General features: G+C 38.2%; 1 protein-coding gene across 1 annotated transcript in view; it reads right to left on the bottom strand.

Moving 5' to 3' along the window:
- INTS9 (integrator complex subunit 9) overlaps nucleotides 1-19773 on the bottom strand; it is a 127128-nt gene that overhangs the window by 85454 nt on the left and 21901 nt on the right. The window contains exon 2 of the mRNA XM_027549012.1: nucleotides 2351-2478. Within this exon, the coding sequence (XP_027404813.1) occupies nucleotides 2351-2478 (128 nt within the window). The remainder of the gene's footprint in view (nucleotides 1-2350; nucleotides 2479-19773) is intronic.

Raw genomic sequence — 19773 nt, 5'->3', positions numbered from 1 at the left:
ATACAACAGAGAGCAAACAAAATCTCTGCCCTTATAAAACTTGTCTCTCATTAGAGAAGAAGATGATATGTAAAGCAAATATGTCTGTATGATACAACGAGAAGTGCTCTGAAGACCAACAAAGCAGGACAAAGAGGTGGCGGGGGGGGGGGCGGGGAACTGGGGATTCTATTAGTATTTCAGCCAAGTAGATTGCCAAAATTTTGAGCAAATGAAGACACTTTTTGTGGGGAACTGCCATGGGCTGCTAATCGTCCCATTAGTATAATGTCCCTCTGAGAGAAAAACAATGACAAGAAGAGAGGGTAGAAGCAGATTTTCTATCTACTTGAGAACACAGAACTGGTTAAAGACAGGAATGAACAGGACAGGGAAAACATGCAGCGAGGACTATCTACACAACCCAGGTTTGAATACCTAGATGACCCATGGCCCTACAGAGTATGTGGGTGCCCTTTTGGGAACCCTCAGCATAGCCTGCTTTTTCTTTTTTTTAGTATTTATCACAAATATATAGACAGTTGTTTTTGTAACACAAGTATAACTAAATCTTCAGCAGTGTAATTCTTTTTCTCCTGATGGACTACAAATTCCATGAGGAAAGAAGAGCTGTCCTGTTCTTGTCTGTGTCCTGTGGTCCAGGACACTGCAGATTTTTAACATCAAGGGAATGAACATTTTAATCATTGGAGGGAAATAGACAATGATATTAGGCTATTTTAATAAGGAAAAACTTGTTCATCATTGTTGTCAAGAAATACATGTGACACCTACAGTTCCTGAATCAACTCTGAATACACTTCTTTTCTCTTTTGGATAGTATCAGTGGATGGTAAATGTACTTCTAAGTGCTGGGTGTGATTATAACTGAATGCTATCAGTTATGCATAAAATGGAATCTGGAATTCTCTTTGGTCTTGTCCCACCACCTTACCTCATGCCTCTGTTGTTGTTTAGTCTCTCAGGCACGTCTGACTCTTTGTAACCTCATTGACTGTGGTCTGCCAGGTTCCTCTGTCCATGGGATTTCCCAGGCAAGAACGCTGGAGTGGGTGGCTATTTCCTACTCCAGGGGATCTTCCCGATCCAAGGATCAAACCTGCATTTCCTGCATTGGCAGGTGGACTCTCTACCACTGAGTCACCGCTGTATGCCTTATCTCAGAAAAAAGTCAATCCATTTTAATTATACCTTTTCTAGAAGGTTCATGGGGTTATCATTATGAATAATCACTGAACACAGTGAATTCTTCAGCAGTGAATGAGAACACATGAGATGGTTTACCTAGCTTGTTAAGCTTTTAAGTTCTTAAATCTGCTTGAGATGGCTTCTGGGAGTATGCTTTTTGCTTTTTGCTACTGGGAGTATGCTGCTGCTGCTAAGGCGCTTCAGTCGTGTCTTGACTGTGCAACCCCATAGACGGCAGCCCACCAGGCTCCGCCGTCCCTGGGATTCTCCAGGCAAGAACATCTGCTTCTAAAAGGATCCGCTTCTTTTATAAATTGCTGCTTCTAAACAGCAGCAAGCTGGAAAACTGATCTCAAGGTCTTCGTAAGAGTGAATAGTGCTGCCTGTAGGCTTGGGGTAATCTGTCTGCTTTAAGACAAGGACTTTGGCTTCATATGTGATTCTGTGATATCTACAGATGATCAGTATCAGATACTGCTGCTGCTACGTCACTTCAGTCATGTCCGACTCTGTGCGACCTCATAGACGGCAGCCCACCAGGCTCCTCTGTCCCTGGGATTCTCCAGGGAAGAACACTGAAGTGGGTTGCCACTTCCTTCTCCAATGCATGAAAGTGGAAACTGAAAGTGAAGTCGCTCAGTTGTGTCTGACTCTTCACGACCTCAGGGACTGTAGCCTACCAGGCTCCTCCATCCATGGGATTTTCCAGGCAAGAGTACCTGAGTGGGTTGGCATTGCCTTCTGCAGTATCAGATACTAATAGATATCTAATACATAGATACCTACCAAAAACAAATGTCAGGCTTTATGATGTCAAGTCCTTGCAAATGATTCTAAAATTCAATTCTTGGGGCTTATCAGTTGACCATTTATCTGCTCCTACATGAATTAGCAAGAAAGATGAAATATACATGACCTCACTTGCACTGAGCAGTTGCAGGAACATTTTACAGAAGCTCAGAAGAAGTTGTAATAAAGACGTCAATCAATAAATCAATACAACACTTTCCATCAACCCAGCCAAAGAATATTATTTTAAGAACGTTTTTAAGGGAACCAAGTAAACTCTGGACAACACACAGGGCACTGCCATCTTGATGCTACTGGGGACCATTTTTCAGCCAACTAAAGCCCAGTCTATTTCAGATACATCAGTACACACCTTTGAACAAGTGGCAAAGGAAGGAAGTTGAGGGTGGAAGTCATGTCCAGTCCACAGTCCAACATAATGGTGGTTGATTTGAATTTGAGCACGTTGCATGGTAAGGTTGGGTGCCCTGACAGGCAATACTGAAAAGAAAAAAAAAAAAAACTTTTGTCAATAATCAATTACAGAAGAAGTCTCAAAAATACGGTGAATTAAATAAAGCTGACCATCTTCTCTCATTACAACAGGGTGTAAATTCAGCTAACTTTCTATATGGTTTCCTCCCTTTCACAGCTCTGGATACCACTTCCCCTAACATTCAGCATTCTCTACCTCCGATCATATCCAGTTCTTTGTAGGGTGCCAATTTACCTCTCGGGCAAGCAGAGTTTCAGAGAGGCCAAGGTTATTCCAAATAGATGGTTTCCAGGCTGTAGTTTTCTGCTCCATTCTCACATGACACATTCAAATCCCCCCTATCCCACCATCCCTAAGTACTGTGTGAAAGTGAAATAGAGTCAAAGTTGCTCAGTTGTGTCCACTGTGTGAAGTCAAATTAAATTCCAAGCTGGAATCTCAAACTGTGCTACAGGTTAAGTTTTCTCCTCTGTAAATAAGTCAGATGACTTTCCTTTAGGAGGAAACGCTGGGCAAAGGTAAACAAACAAGCCTTAGGGTAACGGCTCCTAATGGCTTAGCCTTGTCAGGACAAATGACCTCCCTGATGTGCAGATACCAGGCGGGAGTGACGAACACCAACTCCCAACCAATCAGGAGCCTCCTGCTTGTGGCAGCAGACCTCACAGGTCACAGGGACAGGAGCCACCAAGGTGACAGGGCAAACCAACACGCCGACTGCAAGCACTCTTCACGTCTTCCTCAATGGAGTGGAGATGACAGATGCACCACACTGAGAATTATCTATATGGGATGGACTCTGTGTCACCTTTTATAATTTGACTGCTGCTCTGAAGGAAAAAATGAAAGAAGAGAAAAAAGACCTTTTCTCTCACGTTTTAAGTCATCTTACAGAAGCCTCTCTTGAACAGCAAAGTCCAGAAAATGGAAGGATCAATGTTCTTCATCTCCGGACAGACACATTTTCTTTCTGATTTAAGTAAAAATCAGGGTAAAGTGGGACTTCCCGGGTGTCACAGTGGTAAAGAATCTACCTGCCAATGCAGGAGACACGGTTTCAATCCCTGGGTTCAGGAAGATGCCCTGGAGAAGGAAATGGCAACCTGCTCCGGTATTCTTGCCTGGAGAATCCCATGGACAGAGGAGCCCGGTGAGCTACAGTCCATGTGGCTGCCGAGAGTCGGATGTGACTGAGCACCCATACACACACAGGTAATGCAACACCACTGCTGTCCCACATGGCCACCGCAGCTCCGGCTAAGTCTTCACAGGTACTGGTTGCTCTGCTGGTTCTACCACTGGATACATTTCCTACTTTTCTCCAGAAGACAGTACAGGAACCGATGAGTTTTTAAAACCGCAGTTTCTAAAACTGATAAGGCTGAGAGCCAAGAAATTTTGGGTATTTTGCAAGCTTCTTTTCTGGCCACGCTGTGTGGCTTCCAGATTTTAGTTCTGCAACCAGGGATCAAGCCCAGGTCCCTTGTAGTGGAAGTACAGAGTCCTATCCACTGGACTGCCAGAGAAGTCCCTTGCAAGCTTCTTTATTCCAAGTTTATATAAGATAATTGTATTTTTCATTGTATAATTCACAACTCATGGCCTAAAATAGTACAGGGTTACTTACAATAAAAACAGTAGCAAGAAAGTACTAAAAAAGTCCAGGAAGCATGATTTGGGTAATTATACTTTACCTTAAGTTCATTCTTTAAGAGCTATCAGAACTACAGAATATATTTTCCAACTAATCAAGGCAGAGCTATCCACCCCCGCCCTTTCTCCATCTGTTTCCTATTGCCAGCTTGGTCTTCACACTTATCTAGGAATCATGTATAAGTTAAAGATAAACTATCTCAAAATGAACACAGAGCAACCTGTGCCCCAAACATAACAGGGGTTCTAATAAGAGTTCTCCTATTAAAAAACAAACCAGATATTCAGAAAAACCTAAAAAGAAAAGAATTGGAATGTATCTAATAATGATTATTTCTGGGTAGAAAGATTAGTGTAATTATCGTCTTTCAGCTTTTTGCATCTTCTCAATGCTTGACCAGCATTTACCATACTTTTGTAATCAGAAAAATATATATAACTAAAACAAAGCTGAAAATTTAGCCAGCCACATCGAATGACAAATCTCTTTGATCTTCATCTTTAAACCACGGATAACAAGCTGCAACAGAAGACAGAAAATGGACATGGCAAAGCTGCTGCTCAGATTTCAGGCTAAGGAAGTTAGCCATCTAACTGCTCCTGTCATCCAAGGATAAAAAAAGACCAGGACCACTTCATAAGGGCCGTAACCGACTGCAAGACACTCCCAGAGCCTCTACTAAGAGTGCCAGGCTTTGATGTCAGTAGCTCCAATTTTGTGAGTCAGGAAATAGAGCTTTTTACACAGTTGAAGGGGCTGAGAAGAGAGCCAAAGACACACAGCAAGTTCTCCCGACTCCAGAGACCTTACTCCTGCTTCCCAAACCGCACTGCTCATTTTGTGAGGGTCAGCTCAGTCTGCTGAGACAAGAGTAATTGTCACCAGTCAGTGAGCCACCTGGCAAGGTTCCCGAAGTTTCTCTGCTCCACTGATGCTCTCTGCCTGTTTCCAACACACAGTTGTGAACAATCACCAAGTAGATGATAATCTAGTGAGGCTTAGGAGAGTAATGCACAAAAACAGTAAGTAATCATGTGACTTTATAAGTAGAAAAAAGATGACAAAAATTTTGAAAAATACTCCTCACCAGCATTTTTCCAGTCCCTGACTTTCTTCATATTTGTAAAAGCTATAATTTTAGTGCACTACTCCTCTGTGTGCTGCTCTTAAGACTGACAGCTGTATTTTCTTTGTCTGTCATTACATCGCACTTCATCTTTACTGGCTGCCTAAAAAAAATACACCATCACTTGTTTAATCATTCTTTTGCTGTTGAACATTTAGGGTCGCTTTAGGTGCTGCGATTCATGGGGTCTCGAAGAGTCGGACACGACTGAGTGGCTGAACTGAACTGAACTAGGTTGCTCTATCACAAATACGGTTGTAGTGTTAACTTTAGCGCTCAAGGCTTTTTCCACACTGGACTGTTTCTTCAGAGGATTTCCAGAAGTGGCATTAACTAGGTCAAAAAGATATGAGCATTTTATGGCTCTTGAAATATGCTGCCAAAATGTTTTCCAAAAAAGGCTGTGCCTATTTACAATGTCATCAGTCATACAGCAGAAGATCCATTACACTGCTTAGTCCCATTAGCATTACGGTCAAAACCATCTGGAATCTACCAAGACAGAGGTTAGTAAATGTTAGCAGTGGCTATCTAGGAGCAGTTAAATGACCCTAAACAGGAAATCAACTACTTGATAAATGCTTTAGTTTTGGGAGGCAGTTTGAAGAAATGATTTAAAGCAGGGAGTTTGAAGCAAGAATGCCTGGGCTCAAAAACTGGTCATGCTCATTATTAACATGTGATTTTGGGAAAATTACTTAACTTTGCAAAGATACAGTTTCCTTATCTACAAGATCTAGTAATAAACGCTGCCTTCCTAAAGTTGTGAGGACTAAGTGAATAGACACAGAACCTGACATATAGTATGTACTCATTGTTACTGTAGTTACAGAAGGGGCTGAAGAGGCTACCGAAGTATTTTTTGGGAAAGTTAGGAAAGTTAAGTCGCTCAGTCATGTCCGACTCTTTGCGACCCCGTGAACTGTAGCCCACCAGGCTCCTCCATCCATGGGATTCTCCAGGCAAGAATACTGGAGTGGGTTGCCACTTCCTTCTCCAGGGGATCTTCCTGACCCAGGGATGGAACCCAGGTCTCCTGCATTAGAGGCAGACGCTTTAACCTATGAGCCACCAGGGAAGCCTTATTTTTTTGGGGGGGACACCTAAATTTACAGCATTTTAAACAATAAATTCTATTTCATTGAGGCATTCACTAATGTTTTAGACATCTGTGTATCCCATGAGACTAGGCAGGGACATCCCTAGTGGTCCAGCTGGTTAAGAATTTACCTGCCAATGAAGGAGACATGGGTTCAATCCCTGGTCTGGGAAGTAGGATCCCGCATGAGCAACTAAGTCCACAAGCCACACCTTCTGTAGCCCCTGACTTGTGCAACTAGAGAAAGCTTGTACGCAGCAATGATGACCCAACCCAACCAATAAATAAATACCCAGCGCAGGCAATCAATTAAAAAATAAAAAGACTAGGTAAAGTGAACGAACAATTTTACAAATATTTTTCTATTGCTAGTTTTCCTTCCTGGAGAAGGCAATGGCACCCCACTCCAGTACCCTTGCCTGGAAAATCCCATGGGCGGAGGAGCCTGGTAGGCTGCAGTCCATGGGGTCGCTGAGGGTCAGACACAACTGAGCGACTTCACTTTCACTTTTCACTTTCATGCATTGGAGAAGGAAATGGCAACCCACTCCAGTGTTCTTGCCTGGAGAATCCCAGGGACGGGGAAGCCTGGTGGGCTGCCATCTATGGAGTCGCACAGAGTCGGACACGACTGAAATGACTTAGCAGTTTTCCTTCCAGGAAGATAACAGTTACTACTGCAAAAGTGAATATTCTAGCAAACATAGGGTTTTATAATTTTTTTTTTTAGAATTACTGACATTTGGGGGGTAAATTTTTTTTTTTATCAATTATAGTTAGTAAACATATTTCTAATTCTCTTACATTCCTTTAAAACCGTTTTATTATGGAAAATTTCAAACACACAAATAAGCATAATTAGTACAATAAACTCCCATCACTCGGATTTAACATCTGTCCATTTTCTGTGCTTCTCTTCACTGCCTTCCTTTTGATGTTGACACACTTCTGCAGAATGGCTACTGTGCTGACAAACCAATCTGATCTCTGAAAATACTGTTTTCATAGAGAGTCTTAAATCTATCTCTTACCCACAACTGCGACAAAAACATGATTCCATTTTTCTAAATATCATAGCAAAATTCATTAAATGTAACTTCTTCCACCTTTAACTCATCTTTAGTTTTTAACTAAAACTGGGAGTCCTGTAATACCTATTTCTGAAATCTCTATTTTGTCCACTGTCCTTTTTTGGTTTTGTTTTCCATTTCTCTCCTCAATGCTGTAGTTTTACTATATTGAAATATTTGAAAACAAGTTAGAATGAAGACTTTACTACTAAAATAGTCTTCCCAAGGATCTTAATGGAGGCTACATTTAAGCTATGTATTTAGGGAATGCTGCCATTTCTACTATATAACAACATTTTTCTGACCCAGAAGCAATGCACTGATTTCTCTTTAATTTTTTTTGCTCTTCTTTTACAGTTTAGGATGTTTTATTCCTTTAGTTCAAAACCAACTAGTCAATTATCATTAACATAAATATATTTTTGCTTTTCAATTTCTACTCTTGGTTTTATTGTTCAAGTTTTATCTGTAAAAATTCCTGCAGTTGGACGTGCAGTGTAGCCCATTAAGTTATGCATTCAGGCTACAGATAGCCCTCTAAGTGATGCTCTGGAGGCATTTTTCAAATTCACATTGAGTTTTCAATTTATCCATTTCTAAGGACTTAGTGACTTCTATTGTGATTTCTGCTTTGAGCCACAAAGAATTGGGTGTTGTATATGTACATGTGCTTGGTTTCACTTTCAGATATAAAGGTGGTAACGGTTATCTTTTGGTAATTGATTTCTAACTTTCTTGTGGGCAGGGAATAGATTTTATACATACTTGCTGATATTTATTGAAACTTGCTTTGTAACAGTATAGTGTGAATGGTTGATTTTTTAAATAAATGAACCAGTGTGCATGAAAACTTGGAATATATAATCTAACTGTTGTATACAGAGCAGATCGAGTTTATTATTTTACCTAATGCCTCCAGAGCATCTCCTATATCTTTACCTACTTTTGAGTCTTAGGAGAAAAGAACTTGTCGATTTCTTTTTGAAATTCTGTCCTATTTTGCTTTTTACATATCGAGGCTACATTGCTACATAATCGAAATTACTACTATTGAATATTTTATCATTATGTAATGCTCTTTGTCTAAAAATCTATTTTTAGATTTATTTCTAAATATTATAGCTATATCAATTTTTCCTTCAGTGAATCAGTCTTGTGTTTTTTAAATGAAATTTACATATATATAGTTAAAAGTCAATCACCAAATTCAAGAAGTAACTACTTGTGAGCTATTTCTTCTAGTTATTTCTCAGTAATATCATTATACTATTATTTCTTGAGTTATAGTTGTTATTGACTTTTTTCTGCTATGGAAACTATTTCAAAACTGATGAAACTTTGCTACGGTCCATAACCAACATATGTACAGAAGGATTCTCTATCACATCTGAAGCAAAGCTTATGAAGACAACTGCCACTTTACTTGAACTGGGTAACAAAAATTTAAAAGGAATGAGAAGTTTGTGTAACAGATTAATGTACCGATTAACACAATCATTAAAGCAACTTATCAGGATTTAACTGTTTTTTCTCTCAGTGCTATGCAAATTAAAGAAAGATATATATATCCTAACAATAGTATTGTAGAGTCAGTGAATTAGTCTACACTTTTTTTAAGTTAATGATTATTTACCATCATCTTAACCAACTTCTTTGTTCACCAATGCTTCTTGTATCTCATTACTCTCTTTTAGGGTCAATTCCCTTTTTCCTGAAGTACATACTTTAGGCTATTTGCTTCAAACGGTAAACTCTTAGTCATTACTAGTCTGGAAATTTCTTAATTTTGACTTTATTCCTCAATAGTGATGGTGGTGGAATTATAAGGTAGCAGACTACTTTCAACAGTAAATTTATTAATCCAACTGTCCTCTGGCAACTCTTAGGGCTAGTGAGAAATCTGCTGCTGGTCTAACTGGTAATCCATTACAGGTGGCTATTAAAATCTCTTTGCCAATAGTGTTTTGATATTTTATTAAGATGTACATTGGCATTTTTGGGCGGGGGGGCGAAATTATGCTTCTAACATACAAGGACTCGTCTTTCATAGCTGTGAAAAACACTGTCAGCTATTATCATTTTTAATACTATCTCTACCGCATTCTTTCTTCCTAGTTTCTACTAGTGAAATGCCTATTAAATGTATGTTGCAATGTTTCATTTTACTGTCTCTGTAATTATCCTTTCATATTTTGCTTTTTGAGCTCTGTATATTCCATTCTGGATACTTTTCTCAGCCCTATCTTAATTTGCTAATTCTTTCCTATTGGTGTCATATCTGCTATTTAAACTCCTCTACTGAAATTTTCTTTTCACGGACTACTTTTCATTTCTAGAAGTTCTCTTTTTTAAAAAATAACATCTTGGTCTCTTCACAGGTTTGATATCTTCATTTATGTATTTGATCATTTTAATGTTTTAATTTTAGACTCTCCATCAGATTGAACAATTGTCTGAAGTTCTTAGGAGTCTTGTTAGGTTTGATGATTCAAATTGATAATGGATTTCATTACTGTTGTTGTAAATTTTTGGATGGTGAGCCCGTCTTTGGTGGGGCTGCATCTGTGGGAATTCTATGTACCACCATCTTGAGATCAATCTTTAAGCTGATTTCTCAGCTTGACTATTTATGCTTAGAGAGGAGCAGACAAATCAGATTTAAAACTCTCAGAGCACTGGCCCCAGCTCCTTGCAGAGACAATCTTCCTTCCTGATCTCTTGAACAAGCAAATGGTATTTTTCTAGTACTTCTTTCATTGAGGTACACAGCTCTTTGTGGCGGGAGGGCGGGTGGGGAGGAGGACAGTTTCTGGTTTTGAAATATATGTTTCTGAATATTACAACTGTTACTAAGAAGACTCATGAAACCTCAGGTTTCAGCAAATTTAAAAGACTTTAATTTTAAAAAGCTGCTATGAACACAAAGTGACAACTAGCCAATCTGGCCTCACAGAAATCTTTAAAAGCTGTATGAATTTACTGTAAATACAACAAAATTTGGCAAATCAACTATATCTCAATTAAACAAATAAAAAATAAAGAATTTGTCAGATTAGTATGTATGGTGAACTTGGCAATTTCATCATATGGCAAATTCAAGTTTAGTGAACTGGCTTTGAGAAGTAAGTCTGTCGTTTGCAGAGAGAACCATGGACTGTAACATCACATACGAACTCCTCTCTCCTAGTCTTCTTTAAAATGATGATAATACATAGAGTTATTATGATATGGTATTTATTAACTGTCAGGCACTCTGCAGGAACTTTCCATTTAACTCCTTTAATCCTCCCAGGAACGCTATGAGGTAGACACTATATTCCCATTTTACAGATGAAGAAAATGCAGCACAGAAATTGTGAGGTCCCAAAGCTGTAGGCTGTGCCAGCATATGAACCCAGGAGAATGAGATCTGGACACAGAGCATTTCACCACCACTGCATGCCACGCCACACAAAGAGAAAGGGACGTCACAGACTGGCAAACATCGGCAGAGATGACGTGCTCTGAAAGGCCGTAGTTTGAGTTGATAAGAATGTAGACTGAATGTATAATCTAGTGAACAAAAAAATTAGTTTGCTGGCTAAGGTAAGGCAAAGCAAAGATTAAATTATTAAATACGTCTGCATTCTATCATAAGCAGTAATTTTTTTCTGTTGGCTTTCCCCTTCCATTCCAAAAAAAAAAAAGTTAAATAAATAAAAGATGATAGAATTCTCTTGCTGTAAAGTAGTTTTACTGATGAAACTGTTTTTAAAGCTCTGTAATGTAACCTTTAGGTTGAGCTAGTGCCAAAAGCTCTTTAATCTTGTTTGGGAGAATTTTACACACCATAAAGGAACTTTTTTTATAGGTAACAGTGTTACCTATAAAAACACCATTGCCATCATTTTTTCCCTCTTTTTCTCAATTTTCTATTTAGCCAACTCATATATTCACTGTGGATATCTGCAAGCAGAGAGAAGCGGTTCATTTTTCTCTCTCTGGTAGTGAAATAAGCTTTAGTTCCTTCTGATTCAAATATGACATTAAAAAAATACTTCTAGCAAATTGATTTTAATGAAATGCTTTTCCTTCTTGGTACAACATTAGAAAACCAATTAGTATAATTAACATACAAATGAATATAGGGAAAAACAAAACTCAAAAGCTTGAGAAAATGTATTTAAAAAACTCAATATCATTATAAAGGCAAAAAGTCTTACCAAACTATAAACAGAAGAATATTTCTTTAACCTGTTAAGTTGCTAAGCAAATTCTACATCATAGTTGATGATGAAGCATAAGAAACAGTTTTCTGAATGTCAAGAACAAAAGGCTATCCACTATGACTGGTTAAATTCAATACTATACTGGAAAAGATACATAATGCAATAAGACAAGAAAAATAAAAGATAAAATGGTTAGAAGTGGAGAAATAAAAATGTCACTGTCCACAGATGATATGCTTATAAGACATTCTGAAGAAAATCTACAACTAATCGAGTTCATCAAGATTGCTGGATACAAAAAAAATCAGCCTACCAAAATTAACTGAGATCTTACATACCAGCAATGAACATTCAGTAAAAGTAAAAAGAATTAAAATGAGAATACCATGTTGTATATGGTAAAAATTTAAACACATCATAAAAGTAAAAAAAAAAAAAAAAGTATAAAACCCTATAAAAAATTAAAAAAAAAAAAAAACCCAACGTATAAAACTCTCCTTAAAAATAATGTTAATTGGAAAGATAATAAGCTGTTGTAAGAAACAGAAACAATAGGTGAGGGAGATTAAGAGGTTCAAACTTCCATATGCAAAATGAATGAGTCATGGGTTTGAAGTGTACAGTGTGGGGAATATAACCAATAGTTATGTAATATATTTGTATGGCGACAAATGGTACTAGACTTATTCTGGTGATCATTTTGAAATACATTTGAAATACCCAGAAATATTTGAATCACTACGATATGTAATGGGAACTAATAGTTATAGGTAAATTATACTTCAGAAAGAAACAAACTCACAGAAAAAGAGGTCACACTGTTGTTACCACAGGCAAAGCAGTGGAAGGAGGAAGGATTGGATGAAGGTGGTCAAAAATTACAAGCTTCCAGTTATAAGATAAATAAGTACTATATAATATAAAACATGATAAATAAAATTAACACTGTTGTATGTTATATATAAAAGCTGATAAGAGTAAATTCTAAGAGTTCTCATCACAAGGAAAATTTTTTCTTTTCTATTTCCTTATTTTTGTATCTATATGAGAAAATAGATGTTCACTAAATTTATTGTGGTCATCATCTTGTGATATATGTGAGTTAAATCATGCTGTACACCTTAACTTACAGAGTAATGTATGTCAATTATATTTCAATAAAGCTGGAAGAAAAAAAGTATAAAAACAGGGAACTTAGTTGGAAAAAAAGACTCTATGAGACAAATAAAAGGGGAGAGAATTCACTGCCAGCAGACTGTGTTATAAAAATGTTAAGGAAGTTCTTTAGGAAGAAAGAATCTATACCAAAAAAGTGAAGAACTCTGGAAATGGTGAAAATAAATGAACATTTTAAAAGCTACTTTTTAAATTGTTTAAAAATATGATTAACTGTCTAAAGGAAAAAATGGCAACAATATTGTGTGTAGCTTATAATGTATAAACATGTGTGACCACCACAGCACAAAGAATGGGAGGGAAAACTTGAAAGTAAACTACTGTAAGGTTCTTATATTCAACATGAAATGAGCCAATTCCTTAAAACAAATCTACTTGGAAAAAATCAGTTCTCACTAGTCTACTTTTTATGGAAATTAAGAATCATATGAAAGAGTGAATTAAGAGCTAAGATTAGCTAAAAATACATTGAAGAATAAATATTAGAGAAGATTTAAATTTTCTGATATTACAACTTACTACAGAGTAATTAACAGTAAGATGTTGCACTAAAGTAGCTAATGGACAAGTGGTAAAGGAGTCAACAGTCCAGAAAAGAGGTACATATGTGTCTTGGAGTCTGACAGTAAAAGCAGCATTACCAAGGTATGGAGTGCTGGGAACAGTTGTGACCTATTTGGAATAATTACTACATACCACACAAAAAAATTATTTCCAGATGACTTAAGACAAAAACTTCACAATTTGTAATGAAAAATAAAATGGAAAGAGGATAACACCTTATCACTCTGGGATAGTGGGGAATTTCTTAAAGAGATAAGAAGCACAAAGTGTAAGACAAAGATTCATATATTTGACTACGGTACCTTAAAATGAAAGCCTTCAAAAGACACCACTAACAGAGAGAATACACAAGCCAGAGATTGAGAGAAGGTATTTCCAATATATGTTATTTTTAATAAGCACTGGTAACCTACTCAGTACAAAAAGCTCATTCAAATTAACAACAATAAAAAGATTTAAAAATCCAACAGAAATAGGGAAACAAAAGTGGTCAATAAATAAAGATATAAAGAAGCTCAGTACCACCAGCATCAAGGATTTGATAGGCTAAATAAGACAATTTTGATAGCCTAAAATTAGACTGATGATATTATATTTTGGAAAGAAGGTAGTCAAACTGGAGTATAAACTGGTATAATCACTCTGGAGAATAATCTGGCAACACCTAAAAATACTGAGGGCTGCCCTGGTGGCTCAGTTGGTAAAGAATCCACCTGTAAAGCAGGAGACCCAGGTTCAATCCCTGGGTGGGGAAGATCCCTTGAAGAAGGAAATGGCAGCCCACTTCAGTATTCTTGCTTGGGAAATCCCACGGACAGAGGAGCCTGATGGGCTACAGTCCATGGGGTCGCAAAGAGTCAGACAGGACTTAGCAGCTAAGCCACCAACAATACTGAATATATATACACACATTGCAACATACACTAAACTAATAAAGCCACGCCTGGGTGTGCTACACGTCAACTCGAGGAAACAAGTGACTTCTGGAGAGGGAGCAAAAGTGACGACTGGGAATCTTGCCTTTAGATCCGACTTACGTCAAAAGTGGGGAGAAGAGGAAGAAGAGCTGATCCAAAACAAGAAAAGAGGCAAACTGTTAACATCTACTTAACATTAGTAACGAGGGCAAGAGCGTTTTTCTGTATTGTTATCGACGCTCCTGCAGACATTAGAATTCTGTAACTATACCTTTCCTACTGTTGTCAAAATTTGTAGTGCCCTTTTCTTTATAACAAAAGTCACACGGTACAAAAGCAAAATCTAACAGAGTTTAATGGATAAATATTTGAATATTAGTATAGTGTTTGCCAGGTATGTTTGTTAATTTTCAAGGAACTACTAGTGATAATGGTTCATGAGTTTCATTGATGCAAAGGGAACATGACTTACAACTACTGACATGGCAATAGCAATGGAATAAAGTGAGAATACTACCTCACAAAATTCAGTAAGATATTGCCTTGGAGGAAGGAAAGAAACAGATACCACCCAGATTTTTATCTCAAGTTTTGAGATTACATTAGTAATTTTAATAAACTCCTTGATGCTCTCTGAAGTTTGGCAAAACATTTCTCTAGCAAAATTCAGCAAGGCTTTTTAATTTTATGAGAAAATTTTCAAATGCTATTGATAATTATCTAATTACCAGAAATGTTACATTAATCTGATAGCTATATTTATAAAGAATACATATTCATAAAAATAAACATCAATGCTGACACCTGAAAATGAATTCTAAAAATAAAAGTAGACCCTTGCTTAGAAAGGAACAGGAATTGAAAATATCATTGTATGAATTACCTCCAGTAACAATAAGAATTACTGACAAACATTTTCTATCCAATATTAAATTAGCTCTTACCCCCAAACTGAATGAAATAAATACTATCAATATCAACTTGATTGTCAATGCCCAAGGTCACACAGTCAATAACAGACTGATTTTGCACTCAAATCAGTACACGTTCCAAATATTTTCTCTTAAATCATTCCACTAATACATTAGAAGTTTTATATATATAAAATAGTGCATTATACTAAGAGCAATAGAGTTAATATGGATTGGATAGTTGGATAGAAAAAAAAAATTCAAGAATCTTAGCAATAAAAATGTCCCTATTTTTCTCTAGTAATCTCTTCTAATTTCTCCTTCAATATTGCTTCCCTGTTGTACCACTACCTAACTCTTGCTAGGTTACTTCTAAGACAGTTTGGAAGAGACCAAGAAAAGGTGAAGTGAAAGTGAAAGTCGCTCAGTCATGTCTGACTCTTTGCAACTTCATGGACTATAGGTCCACGGAAGTCTCCATACCAGAATACAGGAGTGGGTAGTCCTTCCCTTCTCCAGGGAAGCTTCCCAACCCAGGGATCGAACCCAGGTCTCCCGCATTGCAGGTAGATTCTTTACCAGCTAAGCCAAAAAGGAAGCCCCAAAATACTGAAGTGGGTGGCCTATCTCTTCTCTAGCGTATCTTCCCGACCCAGGAATCAAACTGGGGTCTCCTGCATTGAAAGGGAGAGCATTCAATTAGTTAATTAAGATGGCCAAAAGAGTTATTTCCATACTTCTGAGAAGTTGTGCATTCGTATACTTTAGCCTTTAAAAAATATGGTATTTCCTAATGGTAAAGTCCCTGACCTTGGGAGTGGGGTAACTCCTGTCAGCCGCTGCCCCTGACCATAGGAAAATTTGGCCTTGGAGTATGGAATGAAGCAAGGCAAAGGCTACTAGAGTTTTGCCAAGGGAATGCACTGGTCATAGCAAGCAACCTCTTCCAACAATACAAGAGAAGACTCTACACATGGACATCACCAGATGGTCAACACCGAAATCAGATTGATTATATACTTTGCAGACAAAGATGGAGAAGCTCTATACAGTCAACAAAAACAAGACCGGGAGCTGACTGTGGCTCAGATCATGAACTCCTTATTGCCAAATTCAGACTTAAATTGAAGAAAGGAGGGAAAACCACTAGACCATTCAGGTATGACCTAAATCAAATCCCTTATGATTACACAGTAGAAGTGAGAAATAGATTTAAGGGACTAGATCTGATAGATAGAGTGCCTGATGAACTATGGATGGACGTTTGTGACATTGTACAGGAGACAGGGATCAAGACCATCCCCATGGAAAAGAAATGCAAAAAAGCAAAATGGCTGTCTCGGGAGGCCTTACAAATAGCCCTGAAAAGAAGAGAAGTGAAAAGCAAAGGAGAAACGGAAAGATATAAACATCTGAACGCAGAGTTGAAAAGAATAGCAAGGACAGACAAGAAAGCCTTCCTCAGCGATCAATGCAAAGAGTAGAGGAAAACAACAGAATGCGAAAGACTAGAGATCTCTTCAAGAAAATCAGAGATACCAAGGGAACATGTCATGCAAAGATAGGCTTGGTAAAGGACAGAAATGGTATGGACCTAACAGAAGCAGAAGATATTAAGAAGAGGTGGCAAGAATACACAGAAGAACTGTACAAAAAGATCTTCATGACCCAGATAATCACGATGGTGTGATCACTCACCTAGAGCCAGACATCCTGGAATGTGAAGTCAAGTGGGCCTTAGAAAGCATCACTATGAACAAAGCTAGTGGAGGCGATGGAATTCCAGTGGAGCTATTTCAAATCCTGAAAGAGGATGCTGTGAAAGTGCTGCACTCAATATGCCAGCAAATTTGGAAAACTCAGCAGTGACCACAGGACTGGAAAAGGTCAGTTTTCATTCCAATCCCAAAGAAAGGCAATGCCAAAGAGTGCTCAAACTACAGCACAATTGCACTCATCTCACACGCTAGTAAAGCAATGCTCAAAATTCTCCAAGCCAGGCTTCAGCAATACGTGAATCATGAACTTGCAGATGTTCAAGCTGGTTTTAGAAAAGGCAGAGGAACCAGAGATCAATTGCCAACATCCGCTGGATCATCGAAAAAGCAAGAGAATTCCAGAAAAACATCTATTTCTGCTTTCTTGACTATGCCAAAGCCTTTGACTGCGTGGATTACAATAAGCTGTGGAAAATTCTTAAACAGATGGGAATACCAGACCACCTGACCTGCCTCTTGAGAAACCTATATGCAGGTCAGGAAGCAACAGTTAGAACGGGACATGGAACAACAGACTGGTTCCAAATAGGAAAAGGAGTACATCAAGGCTGTATATTGTCACCCTGCTTATTTAACTTATATGCAGAGTACATCATGAAAAACGCTGGGTTGAAAGAAACACAAGCTGGGATCAAGATTGCTGGAAGAAATATCAATAACCTCAGATATGCAGATGACACCACCCTGATGGCAGAAAGTGAAGAGAAACTAAAAAGCCTCTTGATGAAAGTGAAAGAGGAGAGTGAAAAAGTTGGCTTAAAGCTCAACATTCAGAAAACTAAGATCATGGCATCTGGTCCCATCACTTCATGGGAAATAGATGGGGAAACAGTGGAAACAGTGGCTGACTTTATTTTTTGGGGCTCCAAAATCACCGTAGATGGTGATTTCAGCCATGAAATTAAAAGACGCTTACTCCTTGGAAGGAAAGTTATGACCAACCTAGATAGCATATTAAAAAGCAGAGATATTACTTTGCCAACAAAGGTCTAGTCAAGGCTATGGTTTTTCCAGTGGTCATGTATGGATGTGAGAGTTGGACTATAAAGAAAGCTGAGGGCTGAAGAATTGATGCTTTTGAACTGTGGTGTTGGAGAAGACTCTTGAAAGTCCCTTGGAGTGCAAGGAGATCCAACCAGTCCATCCTAAAGGAGACCAGTCCTGGGTATTCATTGGAAGGACTGATGCTGAGGCTGAAACTCCAATACTTTGGCCACCTCATGCGAAGAGTTGACTCATTGGAAAAGACCCTGATGCTGGGAGGGATTGGGGGCAGGAGGAGAAGGGGACGACAGAGGATGAGATGGCTGGATGGCATCACCGACTTGATGGATATAAGTTTGGTTGAAATCCGGGAGTTGGTGATGGACAGGGAGGCCTGGCGTGCTGTGATTCATGGGGTTGCAAAGAGTCGGACATGACTGAGCTACTGAACTGAACTTAACGTAAAGTCATTTTTAAGTCTTATTTTGAAATTTAATTTCAGTTAGATCTTCTGAATGTACTTAGAATTTCCTCAATAACAGAATCGAGTACCAGCTTTTAATTTAAAGTTTAATTAATTAAAATAAAATACAATTTTAAACTGTTTAATAGCCACATGCAACTGGCAGATACTCTAATGCATAGGGCAATTTTAGAAAAAGAGAGGGAACGTTAGGCAAAGATTTCTGAGATTAGACAAAGGAGAAGAACCATAAAAGAAAATCTAGAAATTGGACTTAATCAACATTGAAAACTTCTTCAAAAGACACCCTTAAGAAAACGAAAGATAACTCAGAGACTGGGAGAAAATATTTGCAAAACACATCTGATAAAGGACTTGAAAAGAGAAAATTAAAAAGAACTTTTACAATTCCAGCCAAAATAAAAAATTGAATGTTAATAAATGGGTAAAATATGTGAAGATGCATTCACTGAAGACGACATATGGATGGCAAATGACAAAATGCTAAACATGAGTCCTTAAAGAAATACAAATTAAACGCACAGTAAGGTACCATGACACTCTTACTAGAAGGTCAAAGTTAAAGACTGACAAGTGCAGGCATGGGTGCAGAGCAACTGGAAATCTCAAACACGACCGGTATAAGCTGGGGCTTCCCTGCTGGCTGACCGGTAAAGAATCTGCCTACAGTGCAGGAGACACGGGTTTGATCCCTGGGTGGAGAAGACCCCCTGGAGAAGGAAATGGCACCCACTCCAGTATTCTTGCTTGGGAAATCCCCTGGACAGAGGAGCTCGATGGGCTACAGTCCCTGGGGTCACACAGAGTTGGACACAGGACTTAGCGGCTGACCACCACCACTACCACCAGTATAATGCCTCTGAGAGTCATCCCTGTTGTTGCAAATATCAATAGCCCACTCTTTTTTATTGCTAAGAAGTATCTCATTGTATGGATGGACCGTGTGTACTTATTAATAATATCCACAAGCTGATGGATATTTGTGTTGCTATTTTCAGTTTTTGACAATTATGAATAAAGCCACCATAAACATTTACATACAGGTTTTTGTAGGGGGATACAATTTTTCATTTCCCTTGGGTAAATCTGGGACCAGATGCCATGATCTTAAGTTTTTTGAATGTTGAGTTTTAAGCCAGTTTTTTCACTCTCCTCTTTCACTTTCAACAAGAGGCTCTTTAGTTCTTCTTCGCTTTCTGCCATAAGGGTGGTGGCATCTGCATATCTGAGGTTACTGATATTTCTCCCGGCAATCTTGATTCCAGCGTGTGCTTCATCCAGCCCAGCATTTTGCATAATGTACTCTGCATATAAGTTAAACAAGCAGGG

This window comes from Bos indicus x Bos taurus, chromosome 8 (genome assembly GCF_003369695.1).
Source record: "Bos indicus x Bos taurus breed Angus x Brahman F1 hybrid chromosome 8, Bos_hybrid_MaternalHap_v2.0, whole genome shotgun sequence".
Lineage (NCBI taxonomy): Eukaryota > Metazoa > Chordata > Mammalia > Artiodactyla > Bovidae > Bos > Bos indicus x Bos taurus.
Note: the sequence above shows the minus strand (reverse complement) of the source record. Positions and strands in the feature narration are given on the sequence as shown.